General features: G+C 41.0%; 1 protein-coding gene across 6 annotated transcripts in view; it reads right to left on the bottom strand.

Moving 5' to 3' along the window:
• Positions 1-4,888: 4,888 nt before the first annotated feature.
• KIF25 (kinesin family member 25) overlaps positions 4,889-21,456 on the bottom strand; it is a 41,772-nt gene continuing 25,204 nt past the window's right edge. For all 6 annotated transcript variants that reach the window (XM_040059126.2, XM_040059130.2, XM_040059127.2 and 3 more), the window contains 6 exons: positions 18,603-18,752; positions 17,297-17,473; positions 12,070-12,221; positions 9,318-9,515; positions 6,762-6,917; positions 4,889-5,595 (listed from right to left, as the gene is read on the bottom strand). In XM_040059126.2, coding sequence (XP_039915060.1) covers positions 5,438-5,595; positions 6,762-6,917; positions 9,318-9,515; positions 12,070-12,221; positions 17,297-17,473; positions 18,603-18,752 — 991 coding nt within the window. In that variant the 3' untranslated portion in view covers positions 4,889-5,437. The remainder of the gene's footprint in view (positions 5,596-6,761; positions 6,918-9,317; positions 9,516-12,069; positions 12,222-17,296; positions 17,474-18,602; positions 18,753-21,456) is intronic.

Raw genomic sequence — 21,456 nt, 5'->3', positions numbered from 1 at the left:
GTTGGAAGAGATACTTGCAAACATGAAGCCAGTGGAGCTGGGAGAAGAAGGGGGTGATAATTTGACTTAACTGAGGTTCCCCAGGGAAATGAGCAGAGGTGTTACTTTAGGCCAGCAAATCTGTGGATAAGATGTGCTAATCTCATGAGATACTTGCATGAATTCAAGAAGGCTCAGATTTAATTTTAATTTTTTTTAAATAAACAAAATAAAAAGAGAAAGGTGCATTGCAAGATAAAAACCTGGTTTGATAAAAGTGGATGTAAAAGAAGACAAAAATAGTTGTAGGCAGTGTTTCCTCTCTCTTGTGCTTTTCAGTTTAGATCCCTCTGTGCCCTCCATTATAGGAGATGTGGCATTTTGATCTGGCTGTGGCTGTGGCTAGTGTCTTTGTTTAAATGCCAAGTTGGTTTTGTGAAAGGCTGCAGAACCTGTGGCATCTCAGCACTCTGGTCCTGTTTGCTCCTCCATGAGCAGATGCTGGTGCTCCTTGCTGGAAGGGACTTGCAAGCCCATCAGCTTTGACTGCTTGTTCATAGCAAGAGCCAAAAGACTTTTCCAGTAACCACTTCATTCTGCCTGTTCCTTGCATTTTGCAAAGCTTTGGAAAAGTGCTTCATAAAATGGAATCAGCAATTTAATAACAAATTAAACATTTTTGTGAACCGTCCAATGCTGATTATGGTTTCTCTAGCCTGGCTAAAAACAGGCTCTCTTTGTGGTGTGGCTGCTGCCAGATCATGAAGCCACACATGGAAATTAAATATATAATTTTCAAACGTCAGCACAGGTCAAAGTTTCATTTAAGAGTGGGCAAAAGGCACTGGCTGGTTTCATTACTGGTTTGTTTTAACCCCATGATGATATGTAGCTCTCTTGAGCAATGCTGGATCACAGTGCCTTCTTGGGCTCTGCTGCTAAGAGTGTTCCTGGGTGATGAGGAAGATTAAGGGCTTGTCTGGAGGGGGTGCAGAGTGCTGTGAACTGCACTGCAGAGTGGGTTTAGCACTCAAAGCTAAAAAGTGGTAAACTGCCCTGCACAAAGATGTATCTTGCAGGTGCCAAGTAAAACATCTTCAGAGAGAACTGATGGAGACCGACTCCTGTGCCATGCGATCTGCTCTGTCTCATTTTGTGCTGCCTTTCCTTGTTCAGAAAGCTGACTGCTGCAAGGGAACGGGGACAGATTTGCGAAGGCTGAAAGTCACGTGTTGGACCAGCACTGCAGAGCTGGGCAGGCACAGTAGGGTTCAAGGCTGAAAAACATAAGTGAAAACCCTCCACAGCAGTTGTATGTTCTTCAAGATAAGGTCCTTGAGCAATCAGTTTCCTTGGCTGTGGCAAACTGAGAGTTGGTGCTCTAAACCCCTTGCCTGGACTCCCTTGCTAGACTAGGGAGTTTTCAGAGTTATTGTTGAAAGTGGATCTATTATCTTAATCCCTTTCCTTTGGCTGCAAGGCAAACCACCAACCACAGCTGATAAAATCTGTCTGTAATGATAAATCCACAGAGAAATGTGGGCACCAAACTGTATTTTTGGGCCAAATTTTGGACTTGTATTTTAAAGGACATTGTGTGATTCTAGGTAAGTCTAGATTTCTGCTAACTTTGTGTAGGTTTACATGTACACATTTCTGTGTATGCTACCTCAGACAAGCAGTTGCTGCTGTTAGGCCTTGGGGATTGGTCTGGCAGAGTCCCATTTTCCTTGCCCCATCTCCAGATCTGCTGAATGACCTTCAAGCAAGAGCATTCACATGTACTGGGAGAGACAGGGGTTCAAACATTTGTCTTTGGACTGGATCCAAAGTTTCTGCTTTCTGTGAGGATGCTTGGCCTATGGGTTAGGAGTGTGGAAGCTGCTTCCACTTTTAAATAAAGTGCTCTGGAGTACATCTGCATGACTGTGAGACCCTGGGCCTCCCAGGCAGGTGCTGTGCTGGTCAGGCTTCACACCGGTGCCTCCTTGGCTACCTGGACACTAAACCAGGATGCTGAGTACCAAAAGTCTTCAAAAGAGCAAATTCTCTTGTTTGCTATGGTTTCTGCAGTGGGCAGACTCTTCGAGGAAGAGTTGGAGGATTCTGGATACTGTTGCTGAAATTATTTGCTCAGCTCCTCTACAGGGTGATGAAGGCAGCAGCGTAAATTCAAGAGGAGCTCCTGAAGGCTGGTCCCATGGGTAGCTGGGGCTTCTGGTGCCTTGCAGCATCATGTGGATATGTGCCTATTTCCTAGGGCCAGCCAGGGGACAGTTTGAGGTGTGACAGAAGTGAGCACTGACCAATGTCACAGGAGAAAGCCAGGGCCCAGGGAAGGAGAATGGGAGCCCAGCAGTGGAGGATTAACCTGGTGACTGCCACCAAGGCATGTGGATCATGGTTAGGAAACAGCACCCCTCTTCGCTGAGCAGCACTCTGAGACAGTGACACAGTGACTTCTCTGAAGCAGGGTTGAGAGGGCTCCAGCTTCAGTGCCCCAAGACACCAGCTGGATGCTGCCTTATGCACTCATGGACTTCACTGAAAGGATCTTCTCCTGATTTTTGTTGTTTTTACTCTCATTTCGTTGTGCTCCTGCCCTCGCAGACAGCAAAGCTGTTTTAGCATATAGACTACTTCGGCACTCTAAGAACAAAAACCTTTTCCCTGATGCTTATGCCCTTCTATCTCAGTATTTCAGAATGCTTTCAAACTCCTCTCCTCTCCTCTCCTCTCCTCTCCTCTCCTCTCTCCTCTCCTCTCCTCTCCTCTCCTCTCCTCTCCTCTCCTCTCCTCTCCTCTCCTCTCCTCTCCTCTCCTCTCCTCTCCTCTCCTCTCCTCTCCTCTCCTCTCCTCTCCTCTCCTCTCCTCTCCTCTCCTCTCCTCTCCTCATCCTCTCCTCTTCCTCTCCTCTCCTCTCGCTCTCCTCTCCTCTCCTCTCCTCTCCTCTCCTCTCCTCTCCTCTCCTCTCCTCTCCTCTCCTCTCCTCTCCTCTCCTCTCCTCTCCTCTCCTCTCCCACTGTTGGTATGTTTCAGCTTTACAGTGCCAAGATAGTGAGGACTGGTTTGTCAGGATGGGCTTTAGTCAACAAGGGGAAACCTTGAGGTCAGCTCTGTCAATATCTGCCACATCTGCTTTTCTATAATAGATGTAATTTCAAAGCATGAAAGATCTAAACACTGAAAAATGACAGCAAAGAAGTACAGGGCCTTGCACATGGTGTTTTGCTTGCTCCCCAAGACACCAATTATGTGTTTGAATATCCTCCTCTGGCAGGCCTGACTGACTCTTGGGACAGAAGACAATCCAGTTTAGAGGCAGGAGTAAAGCCATTTCACCCTTACAGCTTTTACCCTTCTTTGATTCTGATGCTGGGATTGAGCAATCACATCTCTATAACCCAGGAAATTCCAAACCTGAAAGTTGTTAGAACAAAATGTTAACCCTGCTGCCCCGCATATCCTGTACACTCTGTTGTGCCGGTAAAACAGTGAGCTGTGCTGACAAGGAAAACAGGAGTAGGGAATGCTGCATACTCTCAGTTTGGCAGAGTTAATGTTCATGTAGAAACTTAACCTTTTTCCTCATATTTGATGGGTTTATCTCTCTGCTTCAATAATAAGTATTGCTGCTTTTCTCCTACAACAAAGATTATAAATAAATCCAAAGTTTTGAAGGGCAATTTTTCAGAAAAAGAAAAGAGCAATTCATGGCAAGTTGCACTTCTGTGTAACACTTAAAAATGTCAAATCCTTAAAATACTTGAACTTACATATAACTACTGGCAGAATCAGCCCTTGTTACTTAACCTCTCTTTGAGCTGTAATCCAGGCTGCTTTAGCAGCCCAGCTGTCCAGAGACTAAGGTGAGCTTGAAGCTGCTCCTGCATTTCATTTACCAGGCTGACATTTTCTCACTTGAGATTGCTTTACTGACCACTCAGCTTCCTAAATTCCAGTGGCCAGGTTGGTTTTTTACCCCTCTGTTACTGCTGGAATCAGGTAAAGTTAAGGCATTTTTTACCCTCAAGACATTATTTAGGAAAGCGATTGTTATTGCAGCTCTCTGGTTGGATACTTATGTTCTGAACACCAGAGCACTGTAAGCAGCACAGCAGCTGTTACATATTCAAGGGTGAAATTCCAATATTAGTATGCTACATAATCTCTCAATAAATATTTGTGCTTGTGAAGGTTAAGTGACTTGGAGTACTATAAACTCCAGCGTTTGGGGCAGGCCACTGCAATTTAAGCCTTCTTGCAGTGACCTAACAACGACCTCTCTCCCAGTATAGGGGCAGAGTAATTGCTGGTGGAAAAAAAAATTAAGAGTGGCTCTTGAGGCCTCTGTGGAGCAATAATTTAGTGCAAAGAACACATCAGATGTTGCTTCAACCCAGTTTTTCATCTTGGACCTAATTCTCACCTCTAACATGTCTTAAACTTTCTTGAAACTTCTCCTAGTGTCACTTCATTCACAAACCCTGCAATGATGTTATCTCACCACTGGTGTAAAAGGGTGAAGGCCTCTTGCAGGTGACAAACAGCATATCACAAGCTGCTGTTTGGTGTTTTGTTTGTATGGTTATCCTTTTCTAATCTGCAGACAGAGCTTCAGAAATGCAAGTGGAACAATAGGCCAGATTACTACAGCAGTTGTACAAGTTGGGTCCCATTAGGATCTGTAGTTCAGGGCCTCTCAGCATTCATGGAGGAAAAAAACCAAAAAACCCAAAGAGGCAAAGCTGTGGGTTTAATGAACTCAGCAGAGCCAGGACTCATTCCAACCATTTAACTTAAGTGTGTTTTCAAAAAGTTGTGTAATCCCCTTTCTAAACTACATTCCAAAGGGATAACAGATATAGCCTTACTCATTTTTCTCCATCTCATTACTGCCATTATTTCCTCCCTAAAACCAGAGAACAAAACTCCATTCAGTACAGCTGATGGGTTCCTTTACACTCCTACCTGCTGCTAGTGCATTAGGAATGACCCCATCCATGCTAGACAGAAGAGCAGTCAAAAAATGGAGTGTGCCATTTTAATCCAAGCTGGGAGGAAGTATTTCACTGCTGCTTTAAAGCGCTGGAATGATATTTAGTCTCCTGCCTTCTACTGAGAAGACAGAATGCATCCTTGGCCTTTCAGAAGTGAATCATCCCAAATCAGGGCCCTGTTGACTTATGGCAGGTAGAAGTAAGGAAACACACCACCAAAGCCCTGTCTTCCAGTTTATTTCTCTACCATTCCACCATGGTGGGTAGCTGTTGTCAGTACTTGTTATTATCTTTGGAGCAAGAACATCATTAGCAGGTTTATTGCTTACTAAGGCCATGTTGAGGATTGTTTATTTTATCTGGCAGTCGATATCTAAAAGAATGGCTTAAGGACAACAAAACATATTTCGGTCTAAGGAACTCATTAATGACACTTAAATCCACAGGAGTCTTAGGTTCTATTTTCCTTTACTCGGCACTGGGAAATTTTTTTTCTTGACTTGTCCTCTCTGAACTTGCCGAGCACGAGTTCCAAATCCCAGAGACTGCAGTGATTCTGTTAAGTACTTCTGGCCAGGAGAGATGCACAGCATCACCAACAGTTTAGCATCACCTCCTAAAAGCAGGAAAAAGACAAACCATACTTACTTACCTCATTATTTTCAGTAAGTTGTACACTGTTGCCATACTGATCTACACACTAGTGTGCACAAGTTACCATTGCTTTCATGAAGCAGAAGACTGCTCCTGAAGAGGGCTGCTGAAACAGACAGCTCCTTCATGGGGAGTCTGTATCTAACAATATGGTATTTGCCCCAAAGTGTTTCATAATTTGTGATGTAGATTTTTTTTCCCCTATTAACTTTATCAGTTAATCAGCATGTGTGTTATGGGTCTGGACATTTATTTAAGTTTGTCGAATATTTGTAGATTTGGGGTAATGGCAAAATGGCTTGTGTGACAATAAGACAAAACAGACTTGAAGTTTACCGACAATGATTAAACAAAGGAGGAAATTATCATTTTCAGCACTTCACCAAAGTCACACAACAGACTTGGTTAAAATCAGGCTCAGTGCCCATACAGTATAGCTCTCACTTCTCTTTTTGGCTTTCCCCTTTCACAGCACTAAGTGAAAATCAAAGCTTAAGCAAAAAATGCATAGTATTTCAGAAACTCTGAAGAACTGTTACCTCATTCACTGTCAATGCCTTGAACTGCATAAGGGCTAATATTTTCTGGCTGAAGAAAAATGGACTAATGTACTACACACATGGACACAAATCTGACATTACTGCAAGAATAACACTTGCTTTAAAACTGCTTCTGTGTAGATAAGGAGCTAAAGAAGAGGAAGTGATCTCAACACAAAAAGAAGTTGTAGCACAGTGCCATGTCCTGTCTTCCTCCTTTGCCTTGCTGCTACAGGGCACAATGTTAAGGAATGTGTAGGTAGGTGATTATACCCTGTAGTAATAAAGATTGAAGTTTAACTTTTAAACAGTACTTGACAGGAAACACCAGTGAAACACAATTTTTACCCTTTCCATGATCCTATTGAGATGTTGTTCTTCATTGGAGATTTGGAAACAACAAAGTTTATCCAAATTTAGAGGTTCAGAACTGTCACTGTGTACTCAAACTCTCCCGAGCCAGAGACTTTGAAATAAAGGCCACATTCAAGGAAGGAGTATATCATCTTCTAGTTTTACACAGCAAAGATGAGGAAAAATCAGGAGAATAAATCTATATTGTTGAACAAGAGTCAGAGTAATCCCTCACCTACGGAGTCCTGAAGCAGATGTGTAAGTTTGCTGTTCCGGTATGGGATGTGAGCTCGCTGCTCTGCTATGGCTCCCAGAACGTCGGCCAGGGCGGACAGGCTGCGGTTAATAAAGGAGGTCTCTCTCAGTGCTGCCCCTGTCACTCCAGACAGACCTGGTACAGTGCAGAAAAAGGCACTGGTAACACCAAGCAAAGCCACTTTAAAACTGTCATGTGGAGGAAAGGTTAAAGAAGATTCAATGTCTACAGACGGTCCAAAGTGTCTCATGTTAAAGTTGATCTCTGCAGATGTACAATGCATTTTTGGCTCCAGAGGTATTAAGAACAGGGAACCAAGAAAGTAGGAGCACCTTAAGATCAGAGAAGACAACACTGCTTTCAAAAACACGAGTCCACAATGGCCTCAAAGAGAAGCCTTTTCTGTTCCATCATTTTTTGTAATAGCTGCCCCACCTGTATCCCTTTGGAAAAAGAGGAGAGGCACTGATGGCACAACCTGCAGAGAGAAAACTGTACAACAGCCACAAATGTGAAGTACTGGTCTTCACCAAAGCCTGTGGAGTGGTGTTTCATGGCATGGTTTGCTGTAAGGAAATGGATAAAGGAAAATTATGCCCCCTTCTACCAGCCACCCAGCATGGGTCTATGTAGCTATGCTACATACATATTGCCCCTAAGCAACACTGTAAAGGTTTGGTCTATGCAACACATTGCAGCAATTCAAAGATGTGCTTCAAGCTCAACTCTTTGATCAGTCTGGATGAGGGTGCAGTTAAGAGTAATTAATTCCTGCTATCCTTACCTTTGCCATTTGGGGAAGAGAAATTTGCTATTAGCAAATTTAGCATCATATTATTGAAATTCAAGCTTTCCTGAGGACAGTGGATGAGGTACAAATGCACCTGCAGTCACTTCTCCTTACCCAGAGCACATGATCCATGTCAGGCAGAGCTGATGGCAGTGGAAGGATCAGATGGGGCCAACAGCATCCTCTACTGCCAACTTTCCTATTTCTAGACATGTACAGGGTGTGACTAGAGATCTTGTTTTCCCCTTAGGCCAGCATTTTCTAGCAAATGAGTTCAAGAGGGAAATGTGAAAAGGTACAGTAATAGCAAAAATCCCAGGAGTCTGGATAGGGAGGGCTGTAGAACTGTGACTGTGGGAAAGGAGGAGGTTGGAGTGGCAGTCTCCAGACAGAGCAAAACAGTTTGGAAGACACTGCCAAAGGGTGGATAACAATACAAGACAGGATGAATCTCAGGGTAACTATACTGGGGTCATTATATATATAGCCATCCCCATTCTAGTATATCAAGGAAAAGTGGACTCCTAGGAGAACAGTCATCCCCCTAAAGGAGAAAACTGCAAATAGGGGAGGGGGTACATGTTTAAACTGCTGATTATCTGCGTTTGGTTAGATGAACTTTGACAAAGCATTTAGCCGAGTTTACAAAGTGAAACATAGTTTGCTAAGAAGGGACCAATTGGTTTGTAAATGCTGCAAATGATCCATGCTGGCTGTACAGCCAGCAGGGCCTGTGCTGATGTGTATGAGAAGCTTGAGGTACTGCTGCCGACTTAGATTTGCCCACATTTTAAAACAACTACAAGTTAACACTGCCCTCACTTTCAGCAGAGTATGTGCATCAGCACAGCTGATGGCAGAGGTCAGTCTGCTGCATGTGCTGGGCCACATCTAACACTGATGTGAGCACAGCTCTTCCGGCTTCACTGGAGGATCTGGCCTGCCGAGCCCCAAACCAAGGAAATGTTTGTCCTGGTTTAACTGAGAGAACAAACACACACCCTGTTGCTCAATTACATGTTTTCAGCATTTAGAGCAAATGAAAAAATAATGTATTATATTAGGTTTCTCTGTAGAACAAAAGTTTAACAGTGAGCAACAGCTCGAATTCTTGGCAGTAAAGTAAAAGACTCTTTCATAATACTGGTTCACTTTTCAAAACATTATTTCTGGAATGATACATTTGGCTGCATGGTTTTTCTTGGTAAGAAAGCTTGTCCTTTAGGAAATAATCAAGTTTTTGAAATTATTGTGTGCATGGAGGAGGCAGGAGGAAAATGCTTTGAAGAAACAATGAAAACAATATTATCTTTTCAACACTAATTTCCTCCAAGACTTTTTCCACAATAAAGCAGAAAAATCCACACATGGTTATATCAATTATTACAGATATTTGTAATATTTACATAATTTATGCTCTTTAAACATTTCTGTACCAAAGACATGCTAATTTTCAGAGTAGAAAAACAGGCCTAATAAAAGCAGTCTGAACAAATAGCATATCTATGATATGGGTAACCATCCTGGGTTAATTTCAAGCTTATACAGCCATACTTTGAGTTAAGCTATACCAGTGTAAAACCGGATCAATCAGCCCTCAAAATTTTGTTTATGCCGGGATCTGTGGGTTCAAACCATCCCTGTGTGAGAGCAGGGGAGCATGTATCCCTCCATAAAGAACTAAGGCATTTATTGTAGCCTAGCTCCATGAGGATCCATGCCCACAAACAGACACCTTCACTTACCGACACACTCGCTCCCAGCCAGGTCTACCAGCTGCAGTCTCGTTTTGACTTGCTTCATTTTCTCAGTTGCTTCAAGCTGCACTGGTGAAGAGGCTCTGGAAGAAGAGGCAGATTTACTCTCTCCCACTTTTTGTGGAAAAGTGCAGGAAGACTCTTTATGTAGTCTCTGACTGGTTTGTTCATTTTCCCATAAAGTACCTGGTAAATGGAAAAAACAAAAGAGAGCTTCTCACTGACAGTGAAAACTGAGATGGGGAAAAAATGGGGCATAAATAGGGGATGTACAGTATCTGCTGCTTCAGGCTGTTCTAACAGAAGCAATGTACAAGCCAGAATCCACGGCACAGGCAGGCTGAATACCTTTTTCTATCTTAATTAAAGTTTTACTCATCAAACTGATTGCACCAGTTGGTAACAAGTTTTGCTGTAGATTCTGTTGTATCCAATATCCCCATTGTTCACACATCTGTGCGGAAAACAAGAAATAGGAGTCCAGTAAGGACATTAAAGAGGCTTTTTAAAAGTTTTAGACTGATTGCAACCAAAGTGCTATTTCAGATGCTTGGGAACAGTAAGCTCTGGAAACTGGTTCTGTGTATTTGAAACATCACCCACTGATGCTCTGGAAAAAAAAAAAAAAATCCTTATCCTGTCTCTTGTCTTTCGCTGCTGTTCCCCCTATACTTCCTTCAGCCCTCATATCCTACTGCAAGATCTCCACATGATGAGCTATTAGCCTCAATAGTGTTATTCCCACTTGTTCAGGTTGGTTACCAACTAGTATCATTCCTCAGCAGAAGCATCTGGCTTTCTCTCTTTACTGGGAAGGAAGACATAGATTCTCTGGGAAAGTTGCTTTCACATTAGCTTAGCAGGAATATTTGCAAAATGTATTTCCCAAAGCAGGTTTGTTTGGGGTTTTGTTGTTGTTGTTGGTTTTTTTGTTTATTGGTTTTTTAGGAATTTTTTTTTCCCTCAGTGTTTTGGTGTCCATCTATCTCTTTTTTTCTCTCTCTGAAAGAACAAAAGAATAAAAGGCACATATTTTGCTACAGGTCATAGAGACAACAAACCTCCTTGGGTGCTAAACAGAGTTGGAATAGCAGAAAGTTTCCAGCTGCAAAACTTGACTAAAGAGCAGACTGACTTGCATTACAGAGCTCTGTATTTCTCCAAGAAGGCTGCTGCTAAACCCTGAGCCAGCTCTTCACAGTGTAGGCAGAGCAGCTGTGTTGATTTACACAGAATAAATGGCTTCAGGCTGTACAGTGTCAAACTAAGCGTTCTAACTCCTCTTCAGTTTTAGATCACGAAACTAAGAAACAGCTCTCCTCAAACAACAGATAATACTGATCAAAATGTTAAAATACTTTAATCAAACCTGAAAAAGTGCTGGCTTGTCAATCCTGGCTTTAGATGCAGAACTCATCACAGACTTTACGACTTTTTATTTAGTGACCAAGGTCACTAAATACCTGACGTTGAGATATTTGACAATGGCACCTGGCTTTTAAATCAGGATCCTTTCCTTTTAAACAAGAGACAGGCTGTGCTGTCACACGCTGCTGCAGTGAGGTCCCAGCTGCAGTGCTGCTCTGTTCCCTTAGAGTACACATCTTCACCCATGCGCTGCGAGTCAAAAGCCAGTCTGCATTCGACAACAATTAGACATTTCTGCGGAGCTTTGCTGCCAGGCAACATGGCATGGTGGGGTGGCTGCATTAGAAGTGGCAAAGGGAATTCTGGACTGGACAAGATGGCTGCTGCGCTAGTGGCGCAAGCACTGAGTTTAGAAAAGTACCAACAGTCTAATTGACAAGAATCTGGAGCTGGCTAGAGTTAACAATGGGAATGCTGGAGCTGCAACTTGTGAAGTAACTGTGTCTTTTGGCAAGGTCCATAGGTAAGAGAGGGCACTGTTTGTTCTGCTTTGCTGATACTGTTGGTTTAATTTCTGATAGCCATCTAAGGGAAAAAATGTTAAATATTTCCCACTTTCTAAAACCATATTGTTGTTGCAGAGTATGTAGGAGATGGACCACAGCACAGAAAGCAGAGAGCCTAATTATAACATGAGCAAAAGAAAACAAAGTTACTCCCAAGAGCCCCAAAAGGAAGTTGTTCCTCAACCAATAAACTGCTAAGTCTTGATGTGGTAGCGAAAAGTAGAAATATCAACGTTGCTATAGTAAATAGGACATGTATTTTGTCTTTTCATACAGTGGCCTATTATTAACAGTTCAAAAGGTTCTGAATTTAAAGGACATTTTTTCAAAGCAGAGAGTATATAAATGTAATTCTTTCTCAACCAAAAGCATATGATGATCCCTAAAATTTATGGTTAGCTTAACCACAAACTTTGTGTGATATGCAATTATTCATTCTAAGAGATTTAACTACTTTATTTGAGTATCTGCCTTATCAAGATCTTTACTATCTTATACCTTACGACTTTCTGATAACACTTATTCATTAGTTGCCTCGGGCAATAAAACTTCAACAACTCTGTAAGTCAAGGCATGTAAAGAAAAGTGCTAAGATCTTATGAAACTGAAAGTTCCAGTAGCGTTCAAACATGAAAATGGTCTGTTATTTAAGAAGGAATGTAGAAGTTGAAAAAATGGAAAAGAACTGAGTGAATGTATCAAACACTGGAAAAGGGAAGAAAAAGCAATATGAAAACCTCCCAGTCCACACACTATTTTTCTAAAAACAACTGGCTCTAGATGTGTTTTACTAACATCCTACTTACCAAAGTTATCTCCAAAGACAACTGTGGTTATGGTCAATGTCACGACCAGATGAGACCGAGAGGAATGAGCATGCACCAGTGTTGGGTGTGTGACTCTCAGCTGTAGGCCTTTCTCGACTAGATGCAAAAATTCAGATGCATTTTCAACAGTCCTAAGAAGTAAAGAAACAGAAAGAATATTTAACTGACTTGCAGGAAAAGTCACACAAAAAAGCTGACAACTTGAATGAGAACCTCAGCATTTCCACTTCCTTGCTCTTCCTATACTATTCTCAGTTTTGAGCTGCACAAACAACTGTATTAGACATTTTCAGGTAGGATAAAGATGAAAATTCAAGCCAAAGGCTGTGATGCAGTCCTGAAAATGCTGCAGAAGTGGCCTGACAGCCCTTCAGGTAGTACAGTCAGAGGTACTGTAGCGCAGCTCTTGAAGCAACAGACATTTCTAGATCTCCACACTTCAGAAGAAAAGACACAGGTTTAGACATTGCTGCAATCTCTGGTCTTACAGAAGTAGATTTGTCCAATTTATGCTGAGGCAGTTCATTTTATTAGGTACAGAATTAGGCAAAACCCCCCAAAATTTCTCTGGGCCTCTGGAAGTCATATTTCATGTTTGGAATTAAATCCAGAATCCCTGGAAAATAAGTCCAGTTCCACTGTTCAATGAGCACAACATCAGAATAAATACACGTAAATTTCTATAGACCATTTATCTCATACTATCTGTTTTCTTTTCCTGTCAAAGGAAGTACTGCAAATATGATCAATCCAAGGGCAAAGACCTAGCACACACAGTGAAATAAACACAGAAAATGAAATAAACTGGTTAGGTAAAGAAAAAAAACCATTATGATTTCCCTAGGTTTGCAATGTTTAAAACAAATGAGATGAGAGTGCCTACCCTTTTCTTTCACTGTGTTGCCTTCTTCAATAATTATTGAAGGTAAAACACCTAAAAAATTGTTTTTAGATGGGGGTATAAATTATGACTGTGTATCATAGCCTGGTCACTGAATGCTCTGTAACAGCACAACCATCAATAACTTTCATGTCAGGCCACAGATTTGGTTCCACAACATGGCAGTCACCAAAAGCAAGGATGTGATAAAAGGTAATGTCTTTATGACTTAGATTTGGATGATTTCAGTAAAAGTCACACTGGGCACAAACTTATTTTACGCTAAGAGCCATACTTGAAGAGTTTAGAGACAGAAGAACAAAAGAAAACTATACTCAGCTAAAATAATTTCCACGAAAACAAGACGAGGGCCTCTGAAGCACAGAAGATCATTTGGCCGCACAATATCTACAGGCCCTTAGGAGAAGTGGCCATCTAAGTGCAGTTCCCTGGGTATCCAGGGCTGCATGAGATAAACAATCACTACAGATTTCTGCTATCAAGCCTGAGCCACACACGCTGGCCTCCACTGTGACATCTCCACCTCTGGGCACCTCCTGGGGACGTCTCCTGTTTGTTTGTCCTGGTGCCAGCAGAGAATCAGTGGCTCTAATTCCTGCAGTCAGAGCCTGACACTGGGGTGATCTGACTATTGCCTCACACCCAAGGGGACACACATCCTGCCTTCCCAAGCCTTGAACTGCATCTCCCAGTGGCTAGTCAGCCAGGACTGGAAGGCCTGACAGGGAAGCAGCCTTGGCTAAGGTGCAGCACCAGGCTGTTGACTGCTGCTGTGAGCTGGCAAAGGGTCAGCGCTCCAAGCTGCTGCCCCATCCCTGCATTTGCCAAGGAAGACAGGGCTCAGGGTGTGCTGTCAGTGCTGTCACCTATGGCTGGGAAGCTGCAGCTGGTTTTGAAGGGAAGCAGCATCCCCAGCCCAGTGTGGTGAGCTTGGCACAGTAGCTCCTCCACAGGACTGACAGAAATAATATTTTAGTATAATCTCTACGACTTCATCGTGCTCTATGCGCCGCACGTTCCAGGACGAGATCCTACAAAGAGAAGCCCTGTTGTGGTTACGTTAAAAATTTGATGCTGAAAGTTCTCCAAAGTCAACCAAACTATAAAAGAAGAAAGAGACTAAGGTTTTTGTGATTCAGTAAGATGAACATGTTAGCAGGAAAGAGACTACTGTACTTTAGTGGATATATGGAGAAGCCAACGAGACCCAGCAGGCCAATATATTCTAGATCAAATATTATCGTAAATGAGGATGTGTTTTTATTCAAAGCACCAGCTGTTTACTTTAGATTTCAGGCAGCTGGGTGGCCTCATTCAATGGTTCCTTTACTTTGTTTGGGTTTGTTTTCTCTTATTAACCTTTCTATGTAATTATTAATATAACCTGTTTATGAAATGGACTTTTTTCACTGCTTGCATTGTAATTGAGATACAAGTCCCTATTTCTATTTATGTTTGCATTAGAATTTAGTATTAACTGATGGAGATAAGTGTCTTTTAAGAGTTTTAGTTCAAGGCGCCAGGCTCCTTTGCCAAAAATTAAAATTTGCAGAAATAAACAGAGCAGACATTTAATTAACTAGAAGAACAAATGAAACCTTATTGCAGCTTCTTTTTTTCTGTGTCTGTGGCACAAGTCTCACTGCTTCCCGCCTCTCCCTCTCCCAAAACCTATGACAAGAGATGGGTCCCCCACTAACTATGCAAAGCTCCCTTGGGAAGTGGAATATGCATTTTTTCAGGAATAAAACTATGCCAGGCCAATATCTTAGTTACTGAAATACCATAATTAAAAACTACTTGGAGGTTTTGATGAAACAGGGAAAGTTCAACTCCCAGCATGCCTACACTACATGCACCTATCTTCGCTTTCTGAGTCATATGGCTCCTTTCCTGTCTAGTCAAAGGAAAAAGATTAGCTCCTCCAAGAAAGATTCAGCACACACAGGTTAAGTTCTGCTCCCAGCCTCTTCTGGAGTTTTTCATTCCCTTGATAGCAGAGTTTTAACTAGATACTGACAGCTGGAGTAGAGTTACAGTTGGGGAAATACAAGAACAGAGACAGAGAGAAACCCACTAGTCAGCATAATACAGACAGAAAGGGCAAAAAGATTCATCACTTTAAGCTCCAGTCACCTTTCATTCATCCCATATTCTCATGGAGCATGTAGAGTGCAATCAATCTGGCAGGATTTCTATGGAAATTGTATTTAACCTCAAGACCAAAGAGCAGGCAAATCCCAGATACAAACATTAATCCTTCAGAGAATATTGCAGCGCTTATTACTTCATAGAAAGAAAGGAGAGTCCTATAGCTCCCACAGTGAAGAAAACTATTTGACAATTTCTCTGGGCTCCCACTTTTATACAAGCAATTAAATTGCTAGAAAGTACAAATCAATAAATGTGTATCACTAGGTAGAATAAAAGTAGTTTTAGTTTCGTACAATCCTCCAGTACATTTTTGTATTTTTATCAAGGCTTGCTGGGAAGAGCATTAAATCCACATAAATAAACTGCTGGTCTGCTTATGTGACTAAGTCCCACAGGACAAAATTATCTCCACTGGTGATGCATTTTATTTAATTGGCATGGGATGCATTTCATATCTGACTGCTAATTCCCCTTGGAAAAACAGAGATTAGACCATGACAAGAATTATTATAGAGAAACGAAGAAAAACATCATATTTCCCCAGAAACATAGAAAACACTAATGCTCTTCTACACATTTCAATAGAGCAAGATGTTTCTTTTCATAAACATTATTTACTCAAGGAGCAGGACACTTCTTTATGTGACATCTTGATAATGCACATGCTCCCTTCTGGAATCTGTTCTCATGCTTGGATGTGCACAGAGAGATGCCCAGTTTAATTCCACTGGGTACCATCACCTCTCTAGTGCCACTAGTGCTGCTTATCTTATTTTTTTTGTCTAGCTAATGCTGATACTACTAGCATAAGGCTCAAAGAAAGGCCACAAAAATGGTGAAATACCTAGAGGGGAAGCTACATAAGCAGAATCTGAAGTCACTTGGTCTACTCAGCCTGAAGAGGAGACTGAGGGGAGACCTCATTGCAGTTACAACTTTCTTGTGAGGGGAAGCAGAGGGGCAGAAACCAACCTCTTCCCTCTGGTGACCCGAGGGAACAGCTGGAAGTTGTGTCAGGGGAGATTTACACTGGATATTAGGAAAAGGTTCTTCACCCAGAGGGTGGCTAGGTACTACAATGGGATTCTTGGGGCTGTCCTGTGCAGGGCCTGGAGTTGGTGCTGTGGGCCCCTTCCCACTCAGGACATTCCATGATAAACAATACAGCCATTACTAAAATGAAGCATCTGAAACAGATTCCCTCTTGTTAATGGATGAAATTTTCTGAACACACGATTTTTAACATCTAATTACCCAAGGAAGTTTTTTTTATACATAACAAGAAAGCACTGTACATTTGCTTTGTATACCACACTTACCTAATGCCAAGAATCATTCCCATGAGTATTAGAACAAGTCTTCCTAATGCTTAGTAAGTAAAAGAAGGCATTAAAGTAAGTATAGCTGTAGCCTTAAATACCCTAGCTCTCCCCACCCTGTCAAGTTGTGTAAATAAGGATCAAACCTGGCATACACCAGTGCTGGGAAGGTAAATCTTAAGAGTGAATTGTGAGAAGCTTTGCTGCTTCTTAGCTTTTAGCTTGAAGAATCTCGATTTTCAAGACCTACCAGTTCAAATGCCAACATAACAATTCCAGCTTTAACACCTCCAGTTATGAAAACAGAACATTAAGTAATATTAAGATGGGTATTTGTATTAAAAGATCACTTAAAATCTTATTCTATTTTTTTGTAACTCCAGTGCATAAAGGGAAAGCTTACACCCTACAGCTGCTTAACTATTTGCAACTGGTATGTAAATATCTATTATAATCTGTAAATTTTATAATTCAGCAAGACTGAATGTTAAGTGCTTTGTGACTAGATTAACCCTTCTTTTTCTACAGCTGACAAGATGCCATAGATCCAGCAACAACAAAATATGAAGCAACCTTCAGGCATTCTGAGTGGAAAGCACTTAACACAGGAGTATAACTCAAAGTAATTGTACAGTTATTTCTGGAGGTATTTTGACATTTGCAGCCAACTGCAGTCTAATAGACAGCTAACACAAACAGAACTGTTCTTTTGCATATGCTAAGGACTCATTGTTTAGAAGCAGTCTGGTGCCTATAATGCAATCTGCTGACAGCTCTACACAGCGTTAAGAGCAGATCGTGTTGGGATGGTAGGAACAGGCCGTGTACTCACACGTGCGTCAGCAGTGGCACATCGCTCTTCCCTTCTCTGGTTGTGACAACATCACGTTTGACGCCAAACACTTTTCCATAGCTGTCTTTGGCCAGAAGATCAAAAATTTCATTATTATACACTTCTACAACAGAAACCTCAACCCAGTAACTTCCTGGTGGCTTTTCTGAAATAAGCCTGGCAAATAAAAATAAAATAATTATAATAGTAATAATTTTTTTAAAAATTGAAGAAAAAAGCCCAACAATGTAGAAGTCAAACCACAAATGAACAATCTGTAAACAGAGATCTATTCTTTAACTGTAATATAATTACAAACTGATAAAAGCATTTACTAAGTATCTGCAGGTATAGAATTTCCTCATCTATATGTAAATGTTAACTTGAAGAATCAGAATATAAAGTTTATTTATACTTGAAGAAGTAAATAGAATTTAATTTTCCAAACAGCTGTGCCAGCTTGTTTTTTCCACTAGCCTCCTACCTCAGGATTTTTTAATACCATTTCTCTGCTGGCAGTTACTGCACTCAGAGCTCAGAGTACAAAATCGGGAAGAGTGCAAGCAATGAACAGAGATGGGAAGCTATATCTGCAAGAAGTTATCTGTTCATAGCCTCAGAAAATCCATAAATTAAGGGCTTCTCTATTCAGAGGAGTATTTACAGTTACACAGTTATTCTCATATAAAATTCATTGCTTGATTTGGTTTATAGCCTTCTCCAAAACAAACAGGCTTAGCTGGAAAAACTTCTAATGGCTCTTCTACTACAACACAGCAGCCTATTAGTTCAATCCTGTATTAGGTTCAACCAAAAAATCTAAGAACCCTTGAAACAAGAACAGATTGTAGTTAAAAATTCTATTATTCTTCTTTCTTAGGAAAGAAACTGAACTGATTAGAACTTTCTGGGTTCTAATCTGAATCCTCTTCAATGTATTCCAGTTGTCAATTTTCTTTGTTGTTGTTGTACTTGTCAGAACTTTCCGGAACTTAATTATCTTTTGGACTCCCACAACTATGGTTGAAACATTTTCAGAAGTTTAATTAGAGTCTGAAAGCCACATGGACAGATAACACACAGTAAAACTCCATAATCTTACTGTCTTAGAACATCAGATTAAGCAGGAGAGAGACTAGAAATCGATATAAAAACTCAAAAATCAAATGGTGGTCAGAGAAGCTATAAATATTTAACCATTGTGAAGCTGAAATGATAAATACCTTACAATCATTATTTCATCCTTCCTATACAGTTTAAAGTGGCTGCCACTGACAGCAGTCATTTTACTTTACTTAATTTTTACCTGAACATTTCTTGGGCAGCTCGAGGAATAATTCCAAGTTCTGATTCCTCTTCTATGGAGAATGCTAAGTTCCCCTCTGACTGTGGTCCCAACATTGTGTATGTCTTCCCACTTCCAGTTTGCCCATAAGCCATGATACAAACATTGTACCTGAAAAACAGAAGTGCTATAATTTATTTTACTGTTACCAAATGTGTGTGTTAGGTGGCAAGTAAGACTCCAAGTCATTTGGGTACAAAAACCTAAACAAGAAAATAAAAACACTGACCCTGATTTCTTTCTGCAGATCTCAAAGTCTGACAGTAATTACTGTTCATAACATCACCTAAACAGTTTTTATTTTTTATAAAAACACTGCCCCTGATTTCTTTCTGCAGATCTCAAAGTCTGACAGTAATTACTGTTCATAACATCACCTAAACAGATTTTATTTTTTAAGCAGAGTTGAAGGGATGCTTTTAAGTAGAAGTTTAAAGGATCCTTAGCTTGGAATGATTGATGCTATTAGACCTCCTTGCCTGCCCAGCTTTCAGCTTTTGCACTACTGAGATGCTTTTTAATCAGCCCCTGAACCACTGCAGTTTACTGCACAGCACTTTAAAGTAAACCATTTCTGGGCTTGATTCGTGTTACAGTGCTGTGCTGCAAACCACTGCACTTGTATCCTAACAGCTGGAAACTCTTCAACTCTCATAGCCTCTCTCAGACAGGCTCATCAGTCATAGCCCTCAAAGAAAGCCCTAAGAATAGGAGGCACAAATTTTAAACCTATTGAGAATGAGCATGCACACAATGACTACTCTGGAAGAAAGGTGGCAGGAACTGCTCTGATAAGGACAAGTAGAAAATTAAAATGTACAGTGTCAGTGCAGAGGAACAGGCACCTATGCATCATTTCTGAAGCAGACAAGTAAGTATGTCTAATGAGCAGAACTCTGAAAAGGCCTCTTGGCGGCACTGGAAGTAATAATAGAAGAAGAATTGTTCACAGCTGTGAGCACTGTTGTGGAGTCTGTGCCACAGGGATCTGAGCTGAGATGTATGAATCTTATCCAGAAAGTGTGTTACTAACAATCGGATCAAAGTCAACATCTTAAGCAAAATAAGTGGGTGGATACAGACGCATCCAGCCACAGAACTGCTTTGTATGGAGGACCAACACTGTGCTATGCAGCTGAAGTTTTGCCCCTCCTTGGCTGTGCCTGCTCTGCTGGCCCTGCCAGCAACTCCATGTTGACCACAGTATTGTGTTGGCCAAACCCTTGGAAGACATGCAGTTATGCTGACAGGACTGCTCCCTGCCTGGACTATCTTGTTTTTTCAGAGATACAACATTAGCAGAACCTTCGTACACAAAAAGTGTTTCACAGTTTGCAGAAGCTTCTGTTCTACTAGAGAGTTGCAAGAATGAGCTTGCTCCTGTTCTGCCAAGGAATAAAATTTCACTGCCTAAGCTACCTCCTCTGTGGGCAGACCTGAAACAGCTGCTTTTGATTATCTGATGCTTTTCCTCATATCAGAAATGTAGTTTCAAGCACACACCAGGTTATTTCAATGGACACCCCTCATCTAATTGTTTTAAATGTATGGTTTCAAGTAATGAAATACTTACATGCATATTAAACATGCCTAGAAGCAATTATTTCAGGAGGATTATTTTGAAAGCTTCCACTTGTTAGAAAGAAATGTGGGCTGATAAGCCACATGGAGAATACCTGGGTACCCTTTCGGGGAATGTGAAGTCAAAGTTGCAGTCAATGAATCTATAGTAAGGTCCCTCCAGATTTTAGCACGCACTGCAGAGTATAAAATAGAAGTCTAGTCATAGATTTGATGAAATAAAGGAGATGAGATAACTGTAATTGAAAACAAAGAGCGGTGCAGTAAAATTAAATGTGATAGCAGTTAGGGCTGTAAATCTGATATGAGGGATTTCTTGAAGTATTCACTGCTGACATAACTCAGTAGAAAAGATCCCACTAATTTTGGTAGTTTTTAGCTAGACTAACAATGAGTAATTTTCACAGTTCCACCCCTCATACACACTGCCTGGCCAGCCTGTACCTTACTGAGACCTCTAGCCCTATTTCAAAATTAAACAGTTCTTTGGAACTAAAAAGGGAGCCAGATGTTTTTTTTCTTAGGAAAAACAGAATTAGTCTCCCTAAAAGTCTCTCCTAAAGTCCAGCTATTTGAAATTTCCTTAATTGCTGCTAGTTATAAGACAGTAAGCATCATGGACAAAATAGTTCTGACAAGATATAGAAGATATGATTAGAAGTTAAGTGGGCAGAGGATTGTAACATTGAAGACAGAGGTGCAAGTGGGGTATCAATCAGTGGTAACTTCTCTGCCAAAGCCAAAACAGTGTTCCAGTCGGCCCAAATGATCTAAAACTGGCCAAAGCAGTATCATATCTAAGCAGGTACAGGAGATAATGAATTGCTGGGGAATTCAACAAGAGGACAAGATTACTTTATATTCATCTATATAATAATAGATACTTATAGTTTACTTCACTGGTGCTCTGGCTCCAGCATAAAGCTTTCAAATGGAGAAGTCTGAAGATTTTTGACTATGATTCACCTATGTGCCCTGATATTTTTCCTTCTTCACTTTATTATTTGCATATAACAGTTATATTCCTATTTAGAAAAGTTCTTACTGTCAAGCTAAAATACCAATAGTTTTGTAGCGTTTCTCTCCTGAAAAGATTGTGGGTGTTCACTCTAGCAAAGTTATCCCTAAGAGAGATCACTGTTAAAGGAAATGAAAGGAGGAGAAATTAATTCTTTAAAATAAACAAACAAGTTGGATTCTTCAACACTGTAAAGAAGAGTTATCTTACTCCCTT

The sequence above is a fragment of the Hirundo rustica genome, chromosome 3 (assembly GCF_015227805.2).
Source record: "Hirundo rustica isolate bHirRus1 chromosome 3, bHirRus1.pri.v3, whole genome shotgun sequence".
NCBI lineage: Eukaryota > Metazoa > Chordata > Aves > Passeriformes > Hirundinidae > Hirundo > Hirundo rustica.
The sequence above is the reverse complement of the archived record's forward strand: the minus strand, read 5'-3'. Positions and strand labels throughout refer to the sequence as shown.